At 35.1% G+C, this 13,508-nt stretch overlaps 1 protein-coding gene across 2 annotated transcripts; it reads right to left on the bottom strand.

The window, feature by feature from the left end:
* On the bottom strand, nucleotides 4,959-9,951 carry LOC18607703 (protein DETOXIFICATION 46, chloroplastic). Of its 2 annotated transcripts, XR_001926690.1 has the most exons (15): nucleotides 9,390-9,951; nucleotides 9,122-9,216; nucleotides 8,614-8,722; nucleotides 8,464-8,519; nucleotides 7,726-7,781; nucleotides 7,098-7,236; nucleotides 6,842-6,979; nucleotides 6,689-6,757; nucleotides 6,485-6,595; nucleotides 6,209-6,337; nucleotides 5,992-6,130; nucleotides 5,819-5,896; nucleotides 5,593-5,664; nucleotides 5,434-5,496; nucleotides 4,959-5,354 (listed from the first exon to the last, which is right to left on the bottom strand). XR_001926690.1 is itself a non-coding variant. In XM_018115683.1 (14 exons), the coding sequence occupies exons 1-14, from the start codon at nucleotides 9,847-9,849 to the stop codon at nucleotides 5,253-5,255; spliced, it is 1,677 nt and encodes a 558-aa protein (XP_017971172.1). In that variant the 5' UTR covers nucleotides 9,850-9,948; the 3' UTR covers nucleotides 4,959-5,252. The 2 variants fall into 2 exon arrangements, 1 of the variants encoding a protein (XP_017971172.1); XM_018115683.1 differs by lacking the exon at nucleotides 5,992-6,130 and having other exon boundaries at nucleotides 9,390-9,948.

Here is a 13,508-nt window from a genome sequence, read left to right as displayed (position 1 = left end):
GAATTTGCACCTGCTAGCTTCATTAACAATAATCATTAATTTTTCTCATCATTTTTAATGTATAAAATAATAAAAGAAGTTAAAATCCAAAATGAAAAGGAAAAACGTTTTCATTAAAGAGGGACAACTGTTTGAAGCAATTGCTCAGTGCGTTCAATTTTTTCGCCGGCCAAATTGTTCAATGTGATCATAATCAATTAACCGAGATCAATACACTGGAAGCAAGCAAAAATCAAAATAATGGCTTTAGATTAAGAATACTTGAGTACGACCAGTGCGCTGCATGGGGATCAAATATAAGACACTCATGCATACGGCCTATATAAAATCTATACTTCTACAATTCACCTGAACAATTTCATATCCCTTTTGAAAAATTATTGTTCAATCTTTCTAAGCATCTTTTAAAATCGACACGTGATTACGCGTCTGGAGCTTTCTTTTAAATATGTTATAGATAATAATTGTCATGATCATTAATTTTTTCATTATTTTGATCAAATTTCACTTTTATTTATATTTATCTAAATGTTCAGCGTAAATATATATTAACAGGCCGTTATCACAAACACTGCTTCATTTGGCAATCAGATTGATTGAAACCCTAAAACTGATAGAATAAAAATAATACTAACCCAAATTTGACCAATAAAACCATGTTAGATCAATTGTCAAAATCACAGTAACCAGCATTAATTGTGCCAATTCATGGACGCCGGAATAGACCAAAGCCCAGGCCATCATTATGTAGAAATCAAATGCAAGAACCCAATGAGTTCCCTCACAGAACCCCCCACCACCCTTTCATTCTTGCGGGCCTAAATTAACATGCCAAGATTCCTTTAAAAGAATGGGGAGGTTGGGGACGCTGGTGAAACACCCAGATGATTTTTTTCCATTATTGAAACTGAAAATGGCAGCAAGGCATGCTAGGAAACAGATTCTATTAGAGCCTCACTGGGCTTTCTGTTTCTCCATGCTTCACAAAGTCTCTCGCAGCTTCGCACTCGTTATTCAACAGCTTGACCCCAAGCTTAGAAACGCTGTAAGTTATCACATTTTCTTTATTGAGGTTTAATTAATTTCTTTAATTTTATAGTATGACATATAAAAAAAAAACGTTACTACGGAACATCAACAATCTTAGGACGATGATAAATTATAAAGAACAAATCGAAAACATGGTGACAAAACATCAAACAGCATGAGAACAGAAAACAAAAGTAAATGAAATAAATAAATCTCTAACTTCTGCATTTCTGCCTTTGCACATGCTTGTGAAGGTAACACATCTCAAAACTAATAAAAAGAGACTTAAAGGGATCCAATAAACTTTTCGAAATAAAAAGATTAAAAAAAATTAAAATCCATCCATATAATACCTCATTTGGCTTTCATAATTAGAAATATTAAACTAATGTTATAAATATTCAGGTTATCTCTATTCCTCGGTTTTCCTAGCAATCAAATACGAGGTGAGAAATCTGCCCGTGTCCAAATCTGTTCACCATGTTGCTGATAGGGCAAAGCAGGGCTTGAAAGAAAAAGAAAACTCAGTTGTTAAGTAACATTAGAATATCAAGAAATGGGAGGAGACTTCTATAGAGATCAGGATGAAAAAAAAGGAGAGTTTTATAGAAAGGTTGATATCTAAAATGATAAGCACATTTTAATTAAATTATTTGATTTAATAAAAAAAAAATTAATAATTATTATGCAAAAAAAATTAGTTATCAACAACCGTTTATTGATTCCGGTTCTTCCTTGACCCTTTGTTATTGGTTCAAAAAATAAAAATTTATTACTATCTTTTGATTGTTAGACTTATCTCCCAAAAAAGATTTAGACAAGACCATCCACCACTTCAAACCTTTGCAAATTTGTCTTAATTTGCAAAGCCGAACCTTCTTTCTAACCTTTTGTTTACTTAGGCTGCGTTAATATTCTGAGCACGATAAGTGCATAACAAGAAGCTGCACTGTCCGACCCCATAGCCATAGTTCACCGGTCACCATTAGGCAATTTGACCCACATTTTGAAATTCTAGTAATTGAACATGGCTGGGTGGCATTTAGGATAAGAGATGTAAAGTCACATTCCCTGTAATGTGGCCAATTAAATTATATTACAGTGTTTATTTTGTAACAGATCACTGCAATATAAGATTGCAATGCAATCACATTGTAGCCAATAAATGTAATGTGATTGCAGTCCAAAACCAATGCAATCACATTACATAGCACTCTGTAATGTCTTTAAGGACATTTTTACCCATCATCTTTTAAAAAAATTACTCACAATTCGAAGCAAAACATCGTTTTTGGGGTTGAGGGTTTGCTGTTTCTTCTCCATTTTGCTAAAGTCGTTCCTCCATTTTGCTAAAGTCGTTCCTCCTTCTTCTAGCTCTGCTTCTTCATCATCTGAAATTATGGGTTGAAATCCCTCATTTTTCTTTTTCTTTCTCCTTTTTTTATCTTCTTCTTGTATTCTTTAATATGACTTTTTTCTGTTAATTTAAGTTTTTTTCATATTTATATTTTAAGGTTTATCATTGGAACAATTTGGCCCTTGATCGGTAAGAAATGTTGGATTTCTGGGCTAATCTTCAACAAGAGGCACAGGTAATTGTGATGAAATAAAACGCTGTCGGTTTGGTTGCAATTTTTGGTGTTTATTCCCTCAACAAAATATGGGTAATCAAATAGTTTTCAAGTTCTATCCAGTTAGAACTTCTATCCAATTAGAAATTTTGAAAGCATCAGAACTCGTACCTAGCATTGCCAAATCCATGATGCCGTCAAGACATGGCCATCTTCTTTGTGCTTGGTTTTTGATAAGGTATTGCGTGACTAGTTTTTGATAAATTATTGCGTGATTAGTTTCTGATAAAGTATTGCGTAACTAGTTGATAGGCATTGCGTGACTAGTTTTTGATAAGGCATTACGTGACTAGTTTCTGATAAAGCATTGCGTGACTAGTTGATAGGCATTGCGTGACTAGTTTTTAATAAGGCATTGTGTGACTAGTTTCTGATAAGGCATTGCGTGACTGACTTTGAGAATTGCGTGACTAATTTCTGATAAGGCATTACGTGACTAGTTTCTGATAAGGCATTGCGTGACTTGTTAGTAAGGCATTGCGTGACTTGTTAGTAAAGAATGTTATATGTTCTAATGGACGGCTTGCAATCCAACTGGCTAGTACGTTGGTTTATCAAGAAAGGAGCCTTGTGTTTTTGTTTCTACCTTTTCTTGGGGTTGGGTCTTTGGATTGGAATTTTTTTTTTTTGGAAAATTTGTAGGAGCTAGGTTGGTTTCTCGTAGGGGGTTTAGTCCCCTAATTCTTCTAGTTCATTTTGCTCTTACGAGGACTGTTGGGTGGGCCTAAACCCAACGTTACGTTTAAATTAAAAGAGATTACAATTTTTTGGTTGTTTTGGGTCATAAGGTGGTATCAACTTTAAAAGATCATAACTTTGTGCTCGGTTGTCCGATTAGGGTGATTTTTTTTTGAATCCATGTAACTTTTCGAGATTTACGTGCTAGCAAAAAGCCGAAGGCTGTTTGCTGCCATTTTGACCCCAAAAAACCTCATTTAACCTTGAATTTGAATTTTTATTCTTTTTTGGCCTTTTTTTGAAGATTTGACCTCCCATTTTTTCGATTTTGTTTACGACAAAATTGGTCTTGATAGCAGGAAACCATTGCAATTTTTTTTTTGATTTTTGGGTGCAAGAAAAGAGTGCAAAAAGGTTTAGTTGTTACTGCCGGTCGTTATATCAACTTTGGTTGCATTTTAATATAATTTGTTTAGTTGGTTGTGTGGTTAATTGCTTAATGAGCCTGCATTATTGGTCGCGGGTTTGAGTCATGTTGCTTGCAGTGCAATTTACTTTTTTTTGCCTTTGATTGCTACCATTAAATCGGTCTTTAGTATCAATTGAACTTGCATTAAATTTATCTAACATATTCCCTACATATCGAAAATAGATCCTTCTATATGCTGTTTTTAAATTGAATATTTGTAAGGTGGACATGAAAAGTTAACTTTATGCTTACTATATGTTGTTTTTATATAATGTTTATATAATGCTTACTATATGCTGTTTTTATATAATGTTTAAAATAAAATATACCATATAAGAAATTATATTAAAAATAAAAATAAAATATATACTTGTAATAAGAAACGAAAAATAAAATATATTTAATTAAAAAAAATTTTAAAATGACATTATATAAAAATTAACAATAAAAAAATACATGTTAAACTTGTATTATAATATATAAGGATAGTTTTGAAAATTAACATCACATATTTTGTAAAGTACTTATAAAACAAACACTGTAATGTTATCTTCGTTACATTTTAATCATTACATTACTTCTATATCAAATACTGTAATATTATATTTCTTACAATTACATTATTTGTAATCATACTACCTGTAATCGTATTATATTGTAAAGTACCAAATGTTATCTGATTGAAATCAGAATAGGAAGGTTATCCACTTAGGAGTTAAAAGACTGACATGCCTGAATTTTCAGAGGGCGCCACATAACCAGGATTCGTACGTCCTGGTGCTGCCCCTTGCCTGGGTGCAACCCATCCAGAACTGGCATTAACAGCGGTAGGCCCTTGGCCAGGTGGTGCCCACCCTGGCATTGCATTCCCAGGAGCAGTACAACCTGAATTTGCATTCCCTGGCACTTGTCGTTGGCCAGGTGCGGCCCAACTTGGAATTGGATAAACAGAGGATCCCTGACCAGAAGCTCCCCAGTTAACATTCGTATTTGCAGGTACAGTGCCCCCCATCCCATATTTTCAAAGTCTGAACACTGAACTGTAACGAGAAATGTTTCTTAAGACGAGGTAAAAGCTACGTCTTCTGCACCCCAAAACGGCATTTTCTCAAGTTGGTATGTCAGGCTCATGTTCGTTTTTACGGCGGGAATGATCAAAGTTTTTTACTCCTTGCACTAAATTCTGAATAAAGCAGGGATTTACAAATTGTCTTATATAAAAGATTAAACATAACACTGCTTATGGCTATATGCTTCTTTTGGGCTCCTTATTGAGCTCAAAGAATGAATGATATCTGGACCATTTTCTAAAAAAAACACTAGGGTCTTTGCTAACTCGGTGAAAGCTCGGGCCACTTTAGCAGCAAAGCAATATACGCACATAAGATGCATGGCATCTAATAGTAGTCAATGGCATGAGGTTCTACAACTGTTGGATTCTGAAACTAAGCCGCTCTCAGCTTCTTCACTTCATACTGTCTCAAATCTTCAGAGTAGAGTATGCCATTGGGAGAAAGAAGACGTTGAAGGGAGAGGGAGAATCGAGCCTGAAAAAGTTAGAATTTCAGCATTCAAATCATCTGAAACAAATGGCCTGAATGCAAATGTTAGAATGGTTACTCTTACCCATTGGAACCCCACAAGTGCAAACCAGCACCCTGGCAAGCCATATCCTCTAGTACTGACAAGCTGGGAACACATAAAGTTAGGATGATTTTACTGCACAATCCATGCAACGTATGAGATAAACAGTAGTCAATAGGGGACAAGGGAACGGATCTCTACCAGCAGTATAAGTGCACCAAAAGCAAAGCATCCACTCATTGACAAGCTAATAAATCTAAGCTCTCGTCCAGCCTACAAAAAGCAAATGGATTTGTGATGATAGGATGTAAATTAGAGAAGTTGGAACATGTTTTGTCATTAATTCTCATGATGAAGCATGATATGGACAACTGGCAAACCAAGTTATTTTGAATTGAGATATTCAAACTTAATTAAAGAAACATACTAGCAAAGTGCCTTCAAGGCTGTGAGTGCTTGGGGTCACAGCTAATGCCAGAAAGTATGGTAACAGCACCTTGTGCATCTGCATGTACACAAAAATGAAATACCAAGGATCAACTACTTAAAAGGATCCACATGTCATAAATGTATAAATACCATTTTGTTCATATCCTATACCTTCAATCCAAGACCAACAGGAAGTCTCAGTTTTCGAGTGAAAATGGACACAAGATGTTTAGCAAATAGGAAAATATTCAGGTTTGAATTTCTGGGAGTTATATCAGAACAGGAACATAGACCTAATGCAGATTCTTTTCTGCTCATGATGCAACAAACAGCATTAACTGGTGGAAACAAAAACGATAGATTACAAGTTAGAGAAACATGAACTAACCTCCTGTATGACCTTGGGATCAGGTGTAAAGATATTGGGAAAGAAACAAGGAACTGCAGTTCCAATAATCCCTAATACCAGTCCAAGTGTAGCACCAATTGTGAAAAGTGATTTCAGCAGCACTCTAGCCTGTTTGATATCATAAACAATTCAACACACGTTAGAGGACAACATCCTCATAGAGAGATGTTGTACTAGATACTCTATGGTGTACATTAGTGCTGTTGAGGCAGGGAAGAGGCAATCAGCATAAGATTAAAATTTGAGATAATGAACCTTTGACAGATTACGATTGACTCCACATATCAACTCAGGCATAAATGACTGTGCAGTTTGAGAGAGAGGCTCACCCCATACAGTGCACATGCCAAGTGTTTGAAGCATGACCTAGTGAAAAGTAAGTTTACAAAATAATGGTTATTGACTTTTAGCAATGCAAGAAGAAACTGACCAAAAATAACAAGTGTGAGTATATCTCACCTGATGAGCAGCAACAGTATGTGTGCCCATAGACGTGGCAAAATATATAAGCAGAGAGTAAAAAGCTACCTAAAACAACACCAAACTGTCTCAGATGAAAGAAGATGATCACAGAGAACCAGATAGTGCTATTAAATGAAGTTTAATGTAAACCTTTGACATCATAGTTACAAACACTGGAGCAGCAAGCGTTAGCACAGCCATCAGCTCATTGAGTGATGGAATGGAGATGGAAAATGCATTGTACCCTTTCTTGTTCAGAGCTTCAATCATCATATAAGCTGCAACAACCTAGAACATATGCTGGTAAGTGGCGGTGTCAAAAGAATTTCCCGCTCAATTAACACTTAAAATGTATACACATAGGAAATTTGGATCTGTGTTGTCATTTTCAAATTTCCATTGGCACCTGTGAAACCATTGTTGCCCATGCTGCACCAGCAATACCATAGCCTAAAAAGATGCAGAGGACAACATCACCAATGCCATTTATGGCACTGGCAACTGCCAAAGCTTTCAATGGTCCCCAGGAATCTTTCATACCAAGACTGGGAGACAAAAGGAGGGCGTCAGAGTACCAGAAAAGAAAATGAAGTAACAAATGCTCACAATGGTGGCAATTCAACAATGGAAAATCAACCGGTAATTAAGACACAATATATCCTACTAAAACAGGGATGCTGGCATAGGACATAAAAGTTATTCCAGAGTAAATATATGCATGTGAATGAAAATCACTTTTAAATAGATAATCAATCCCATAAGATCATAAATAATCCAAATAGCTTCTTTGTTAATATCCTTGGTTATAACTGGACATGAAGGAGTCCAGCTAAAGCAGCCTCATTTCACAAATGAATACAACAAAAATAAACAAACCCTTGCCAAAAGCTCGGTGGAAAGGCACTCACAAGACAGTACATGCATCACTTCTATGTATAGTTTGTCAAGAACTCATAAAAGGCAAGAAGAAGAAGGCAGTGCAAGCTTATTCAAACATAATTCATGGGAAGGGAGAAAATAAAATAGATCACCACCTGGCACTTTGAGCAACCCATCCAACAAGAACTGCTGGCCATGCTAGACCTCTAATCTACATACAGAAAGAATTTTGTTTCAATTAAAAAGCAATGAGAATAATCAAGCATGACTAGCAGAGAAAAGTCCCATAAGAGTAAGTATTAGACAAAATCATTCAACCAGTTGCTATGGAAGAATATCCAGCAGAAAGAATATGTTATAAAAACTGGTAGTAACAGGAATTCAGTAACTGATACTACCCAACTAGATGCAAAGAGTAATGGCTCTCAGTTCCCAAAGAAAACTTTATGTTGTCTAACTCCAACTAGGGCTGTATGGCCTCAACAAGACTATATAGCTTCTCCCCTCCATCCCATGATAAACACATGAACAGATGAAAGCAGATATAGTACTTCCAATCCAATCACCTATTGAAGATGGAAAATATTTCAGGAGATACTTTAGCCCAGTACATATAATTTGACATACCACTAGATAAAAACAACCTACAACAAATTGAAAGTGATTAATTTACTTAGAACTGTGCTTAAGTTTGCCAAAGAAGAACATTCTCTCAAAATCTCTGAAGTATAAGCAGTCGAGAGGAAAGGAAATAGAACAGATGGAAGAAAAAAGGCCTCCAATACTATAGTCACCTTTCCTTCTTACTAACTCTAAGGTTTAAAGGGAAGAAAGCCTACTAAGAGAGAATATCTAAAAGTTTAAATGAGGAAGGAACATGGAAGAATATGAACCTGAACGTATGTGTTTCCAGCAGGTACAAGATGTGCGTTCTTTGTCCCAGAAAAAGCTGAAAATCATAAGTACGGCTGATCATTACAATCAATAAGCATCCTACATTTTGATAATCTGCAACTAAAAATAGCTTTACCGGTCTTTATTACCAGTTATGGCCTGTGAACCAAATAATCTTGTAAAGAAAAGCATCAAGAATCCACAAATCAACCCAATAAAAAGCAGGATAGATATCTGATGCTGGACTTCATTTTTATCCTGCAGAAACACCATATTGTTAAAGAGTTAAGCCTAAAATGCAGCCTTAATATAGAGAAGCAAATAATAAAGAAGATCCAAAATCCAGAGTGTCATTGAAAAGAAAGACCAACAAATAAGAGTCTGTACTAACTAGTTAGATAAAATGAAATAATCATGCAGTAATGCTGCATCAAGATGTAGCATACAAGTGAACAATATGCACAAAGTTTCTAATCCCAGTGCTATAAGAAAACCATCATGTTCAGTCACCAATTTATCCTTTATAAATATAATATTTAAAAAGATATTAATTTTAAAGTATTTCTTTAACTCGTGACACCAACTTAACCATGACATTATATATATATTAGTACTGATATAAAAGCAATAACACCCTCGAGTGTTCAAGAAACTAACCCGTCTAGCAAGGGAAGTGGCCACCATATTGGAAGTAGCAACTGAAAGGAACATAAACACGTAACCCATATAATCACAAACAACCGTTGCGGGACCTGCCCATCCAAATTCACTATCAATCAGTCACCACTCAACTAATTATCATATATCTTTGAAAGCAAAAAAAAAAACACCAAGTACCCAGTATTCATGTTCAATTTTTACTTCTTTCTCTTTTCCTGCAATTAATTATCAAAACCGAAATAAAAATTCCCAAGGAATTAGTTACCTAAAGCAGCAAGCTCAATTGAGCTTCCTTGGCCAATAACCGCAGTGTCAATGAGGCTCATCAATGGCCCGCAGATCCAAAGCCCACTAGCAGGTCCAGTAAACATCACAATCTCCTTCATTTGATTCCATATGCTCTGATTTGCTAATCCTTCTGCCTCAATTTCCACTCTCACCTCCTCCTCATCCTCCTCTTTTTCTTCTTCTTCTTCTTCAACCAAAGCTTCATTGCTTTCAAAATTTAGTTCTTGGCCAAGGCTAATGCAGTAACGTTTCAGTTTACTACTTTGATTCTGGGGGACAAAATTGCGTGAAAAAGATCGTAAAAAGGATTGGTGAAAACGAGGGGTTGAGAGAGTGGATTTCTTAGTGAACAGAGGAGGGGAAGGACGGAGTTTCAGGTTAGGGTTTTGGAGAGGAGGAGTGGGAGAAGGATGAGTTAGGAGGGCCTTGGCTTGCATTTTCTTAGTTTTCCTCTTTGGGTTTTTGGCAAGGAACTGAAGCAGAGAAACCTATTGAGTATAAACGCAAGATTTGAAAGAATTGGAGGCAAAGCCATAGATAAAGAAACAGTCTTTGGCGGCTAAGATAACCTCCAGCAACCGATTAACGTTAACGTCTTAAAAAGGTTAACCGTTAGAGGACAAGAGGCTGTGTTTTTAACCGTCCGATTTGCCAACTTTTAACGCATCGCTCCGGTCAAATTTTTTGTCGTTGGTGTCCCATTGATCTGGTGCATGTAATCTTCTTTTAACTTTTTCTCATTTTATGGTTTATCTCACAAAAATTAAGAAAAAAATCAATTTAAATTACAAACTTGCTTAGAACATATATACCATTGACATAAAATTTTCAATTTTTTAAGAAAGAAAAAAATAAAGCTAAATTATTTGCTCTTAATGCATGTGATAATATCTATAATATTATTAAAATCAATTGTTGAGGTTGGTTTTATGAGTCAAATAGCACTTAGGATATAATAAGATTTTATTTTATAAAAAATATGCTTTAAATTTTTTTAAAATAAATATAATCAATAGTTGATCATTTTGCGAAAAATGTACACCCACCTTCTTCATATCAAATGTCACCATAATCTATATTATACTTATTTTTTTTTTCTCAATTTTAGAACTACGTACATTCATTAATTTTTTTTCTTTCTTCTATATTTTTAAATAACTATAAATTTTTCTCTCTAATAATATTAATCTAATTAAAAAGATTATTTCACCTAACGAGAAGGTAGAAGCAAGAGATTTGACCTTAAAAAAGGAGAGAAACTAGAAAAGCCAACGGCCTGAATTGTAAGATGCTAAATACCAAATCCATCCTGAATTGCATCGATCGTGGCTAAACCACACTCTCCTCCAAACATGTGATTAGCATCAATTTAAGATGTTGTGTAAGAAGACAAAGTCATGACCCACAAGTGGAACTTCAAATGCTAGAAAATGCCAACACAACTTGCATCTTTTGTTCACTGACTCAATCTTTTTCTGGCTTTTTTCGAAGTCATTCTGATCCACTTGGCAGAGTGCTAAAGCTGACGAAGCTTGCCACTGATGATTGAAGAGGAAATGCTTCCTGAAAATCATGGTCTAGATTCGTTACATGCAAGATGAATGGGGAGACAGTGCAAATACTGGACCGTGCACCGGTCTAGGAACCATGGGGTTAATAAGAGAACACTCTTTCAAAAAGACAGCCAAACGAACATGGCTAATCAATGGTTGCCAAAGGCAGAGATTCAAGTAAAAGAATTTTCAATAATTACAGAAGCTGCTTTTAATGAATATTAAATTAGCTAATTTTTTCAAAATGGCTTCAGAAATGGGAAATGAAGATTGGAAAAAAAATGAAAATGACTCATCTGGCTGGTAGTGTATGCCGTGCCTTGCTAGAAATATTATGTTCCTCATCAAGGCACTAGACAGGTTGATCTTTCTTAGCTAGGACACGCCAGTTCGCAAGAACTAAGCACGACTTGTCAGCAGGAAGAGTGGAGTTCGATAGTTGGACGCTGTTAGACATCCTTTGGCTTTTGGGTCGGATCCTCAACGTGAAGCAAGCCTTTTAAGAGATATAAAACGCCCAAGGGCCAAGGCCTAAGAGCAAGGGAACCAAGAGTGCAAAACCAGCTGGTAACAGGAAAAACTGTAAAGTGAAGTTGATACGCCAAAAAAACCAAGATCACAAAAGTTAGATGTTAGGAAATCCAAAATAATAAAGATCTCTACCAACAACATCAGAGAGCACCCAATGTAAACCATCAGCTCATTGATAATCTAATGAAATTGAGATCCCGTACAGCCTGCAAAAGAAGAGCAGTATCTGATGATAGAGAAGCCTACGATTCTAGGACCTTAGGACACAACTGACTACTTTTATATTCAAGTGAATATGCTTCTTAACTATGATTCAACAATTTCTTTTGTCAGATTCCTGCTCAGAATACAGTTATAGGAATGAATGAAGTCAGAGTCATTTTAACATACATACCAGCAATGTTCTCTCGAGAGTGCAGGCTGTGTAGTGAAAGGTGTATTGGACAAATGCAAAAAAAATAACAGAATATCAACACACTGTCGAATCTAGAGATGATGCTAAACTCAGGTTAACTAAAACCTGAGATTCTGGCTATATAAATAAGCTTCCGTTCCATCTGATATAGATATGCATAATTTCTAAGAGATTCCAAGAAGTCAATATTTCTTAATTAATTATATCAATCCGCTATACAACTTGTTCAGAACAGTAATCAGAGGCACCCAAAAGGATCTCCAAATTTGCAAGATTTGGTCATGATGAGCACGTGCTTAAGTATTTCTGGTTTGATGATTCATTGCAGGAAGCAGTTCTCCTTATCTTTGTTATTCAGCATAAATTTTGTTGGAAGGCTGAAGATGTAATGAACTCAATCAATACAGAGCAACATCCGTCATGGTACTTTTCCAATAGCAATTACACTGCAGCTTCTAACAGCTGTTGCACCGGGATATCTGTTAACAAATCTGAATTTGCACCTGCTAGTTTCATTAACCATAATCATTAATCAATGTATTTCTAAGAAATTTCTAAATACTAATAAAATCGGAAATATCGTTTTCATTGATTAAGGAAAAACTGTTTGAAGCAATTGCTCAGTGCCTTCATTTTTTTCTTTTGGTCAAATTGTTCAATGTGATCATAATCAATCAAAAGTATACCTTTTTTTCTTAATTTGTTTGTAGACCAAGATCGACACGGTCGAAGCACCCAAAAATCAAAATAAATGGCTTTGGGGTAAGAATATAGTAATCGTGGTGGATCACTTTTTCAGTGTTCTGACCAACATCCGCCATTATTTATATGTCCAAAAGAAGAAGTAGGTGCCGCAGGCGTGTGAGCAAAGTCGCCCCCTCTACCCTTTGCCCCATTTGCAACACTAGTCGATGGCTGAAATTTAGGCAGCTAGAGCTCTTGACTATAATCAATAAGACAATAATAGTTGATATTTTTATTTAGATTTGGTTTGATTCATATTTTTGTTGTTTTTTAATATTTATTTTTATTTAAAAGAAAGGTTCAACTCCACCTAAGAATCTGCTGTATTGCTCGAAATAAAATCAAAAAGTTTGGTATCAAGTACAATCATTACAAGATTTCTACCGTCCAAGTATGATCTTTTAATGACTATAAGCAAATCTAGTAACTGTTTTTAATGATGAAAAATGAGACAGTAGACACTTCTTTATGTGAAAGAGGAAAAATAACTAAAACATTCGATATTTGAAAATTGAGTAAGTGTTGACTTGTTAAAATATGTTGAGGTAAGAATGAGAAGAAAGTAAATTATTTAATAAATTTTGTATTACTCGTTCTTATTTTACATACTCCATTGTTTAGTTCTAATATATTATAACATGAGAATATTAATTTAAAAACCTCAATATCTCCCTTAAAACATGGCCGTCGATTTATCGATTTATCAATATTCCATTGCATTTGGTCATACAATTTTTTTTAAAAAAAAGAAAATTTTAAACTTTTTATTTTAAAAATTATGGATTTAGATTTTCAAATGAATGAGATAAGATTTATTGAGTAGAAAGAGAAGTATAATAGGAAACCCACATAT

The sequence above is a fragment of the Theobroma cacao genome, chromosome 2 (assembly GCF_000208745.1).
Source record: "Theobroma cacao cultivar B97-61/B2 chromosome 2, Criollo_cocoa_genome_V2, whole genome shotgun sequence".
Classification (NCBI taxonomy): domain Eukaryota; kingdom Viridiplantae; phylum Streptophyta; class Magnoliopsida; order Malvales; family Malvaceae; genus Theobroma; species Theobroma cacao.
This window is presented reverse-complemented; position numbering and strand designations above follow the sequence as displayed.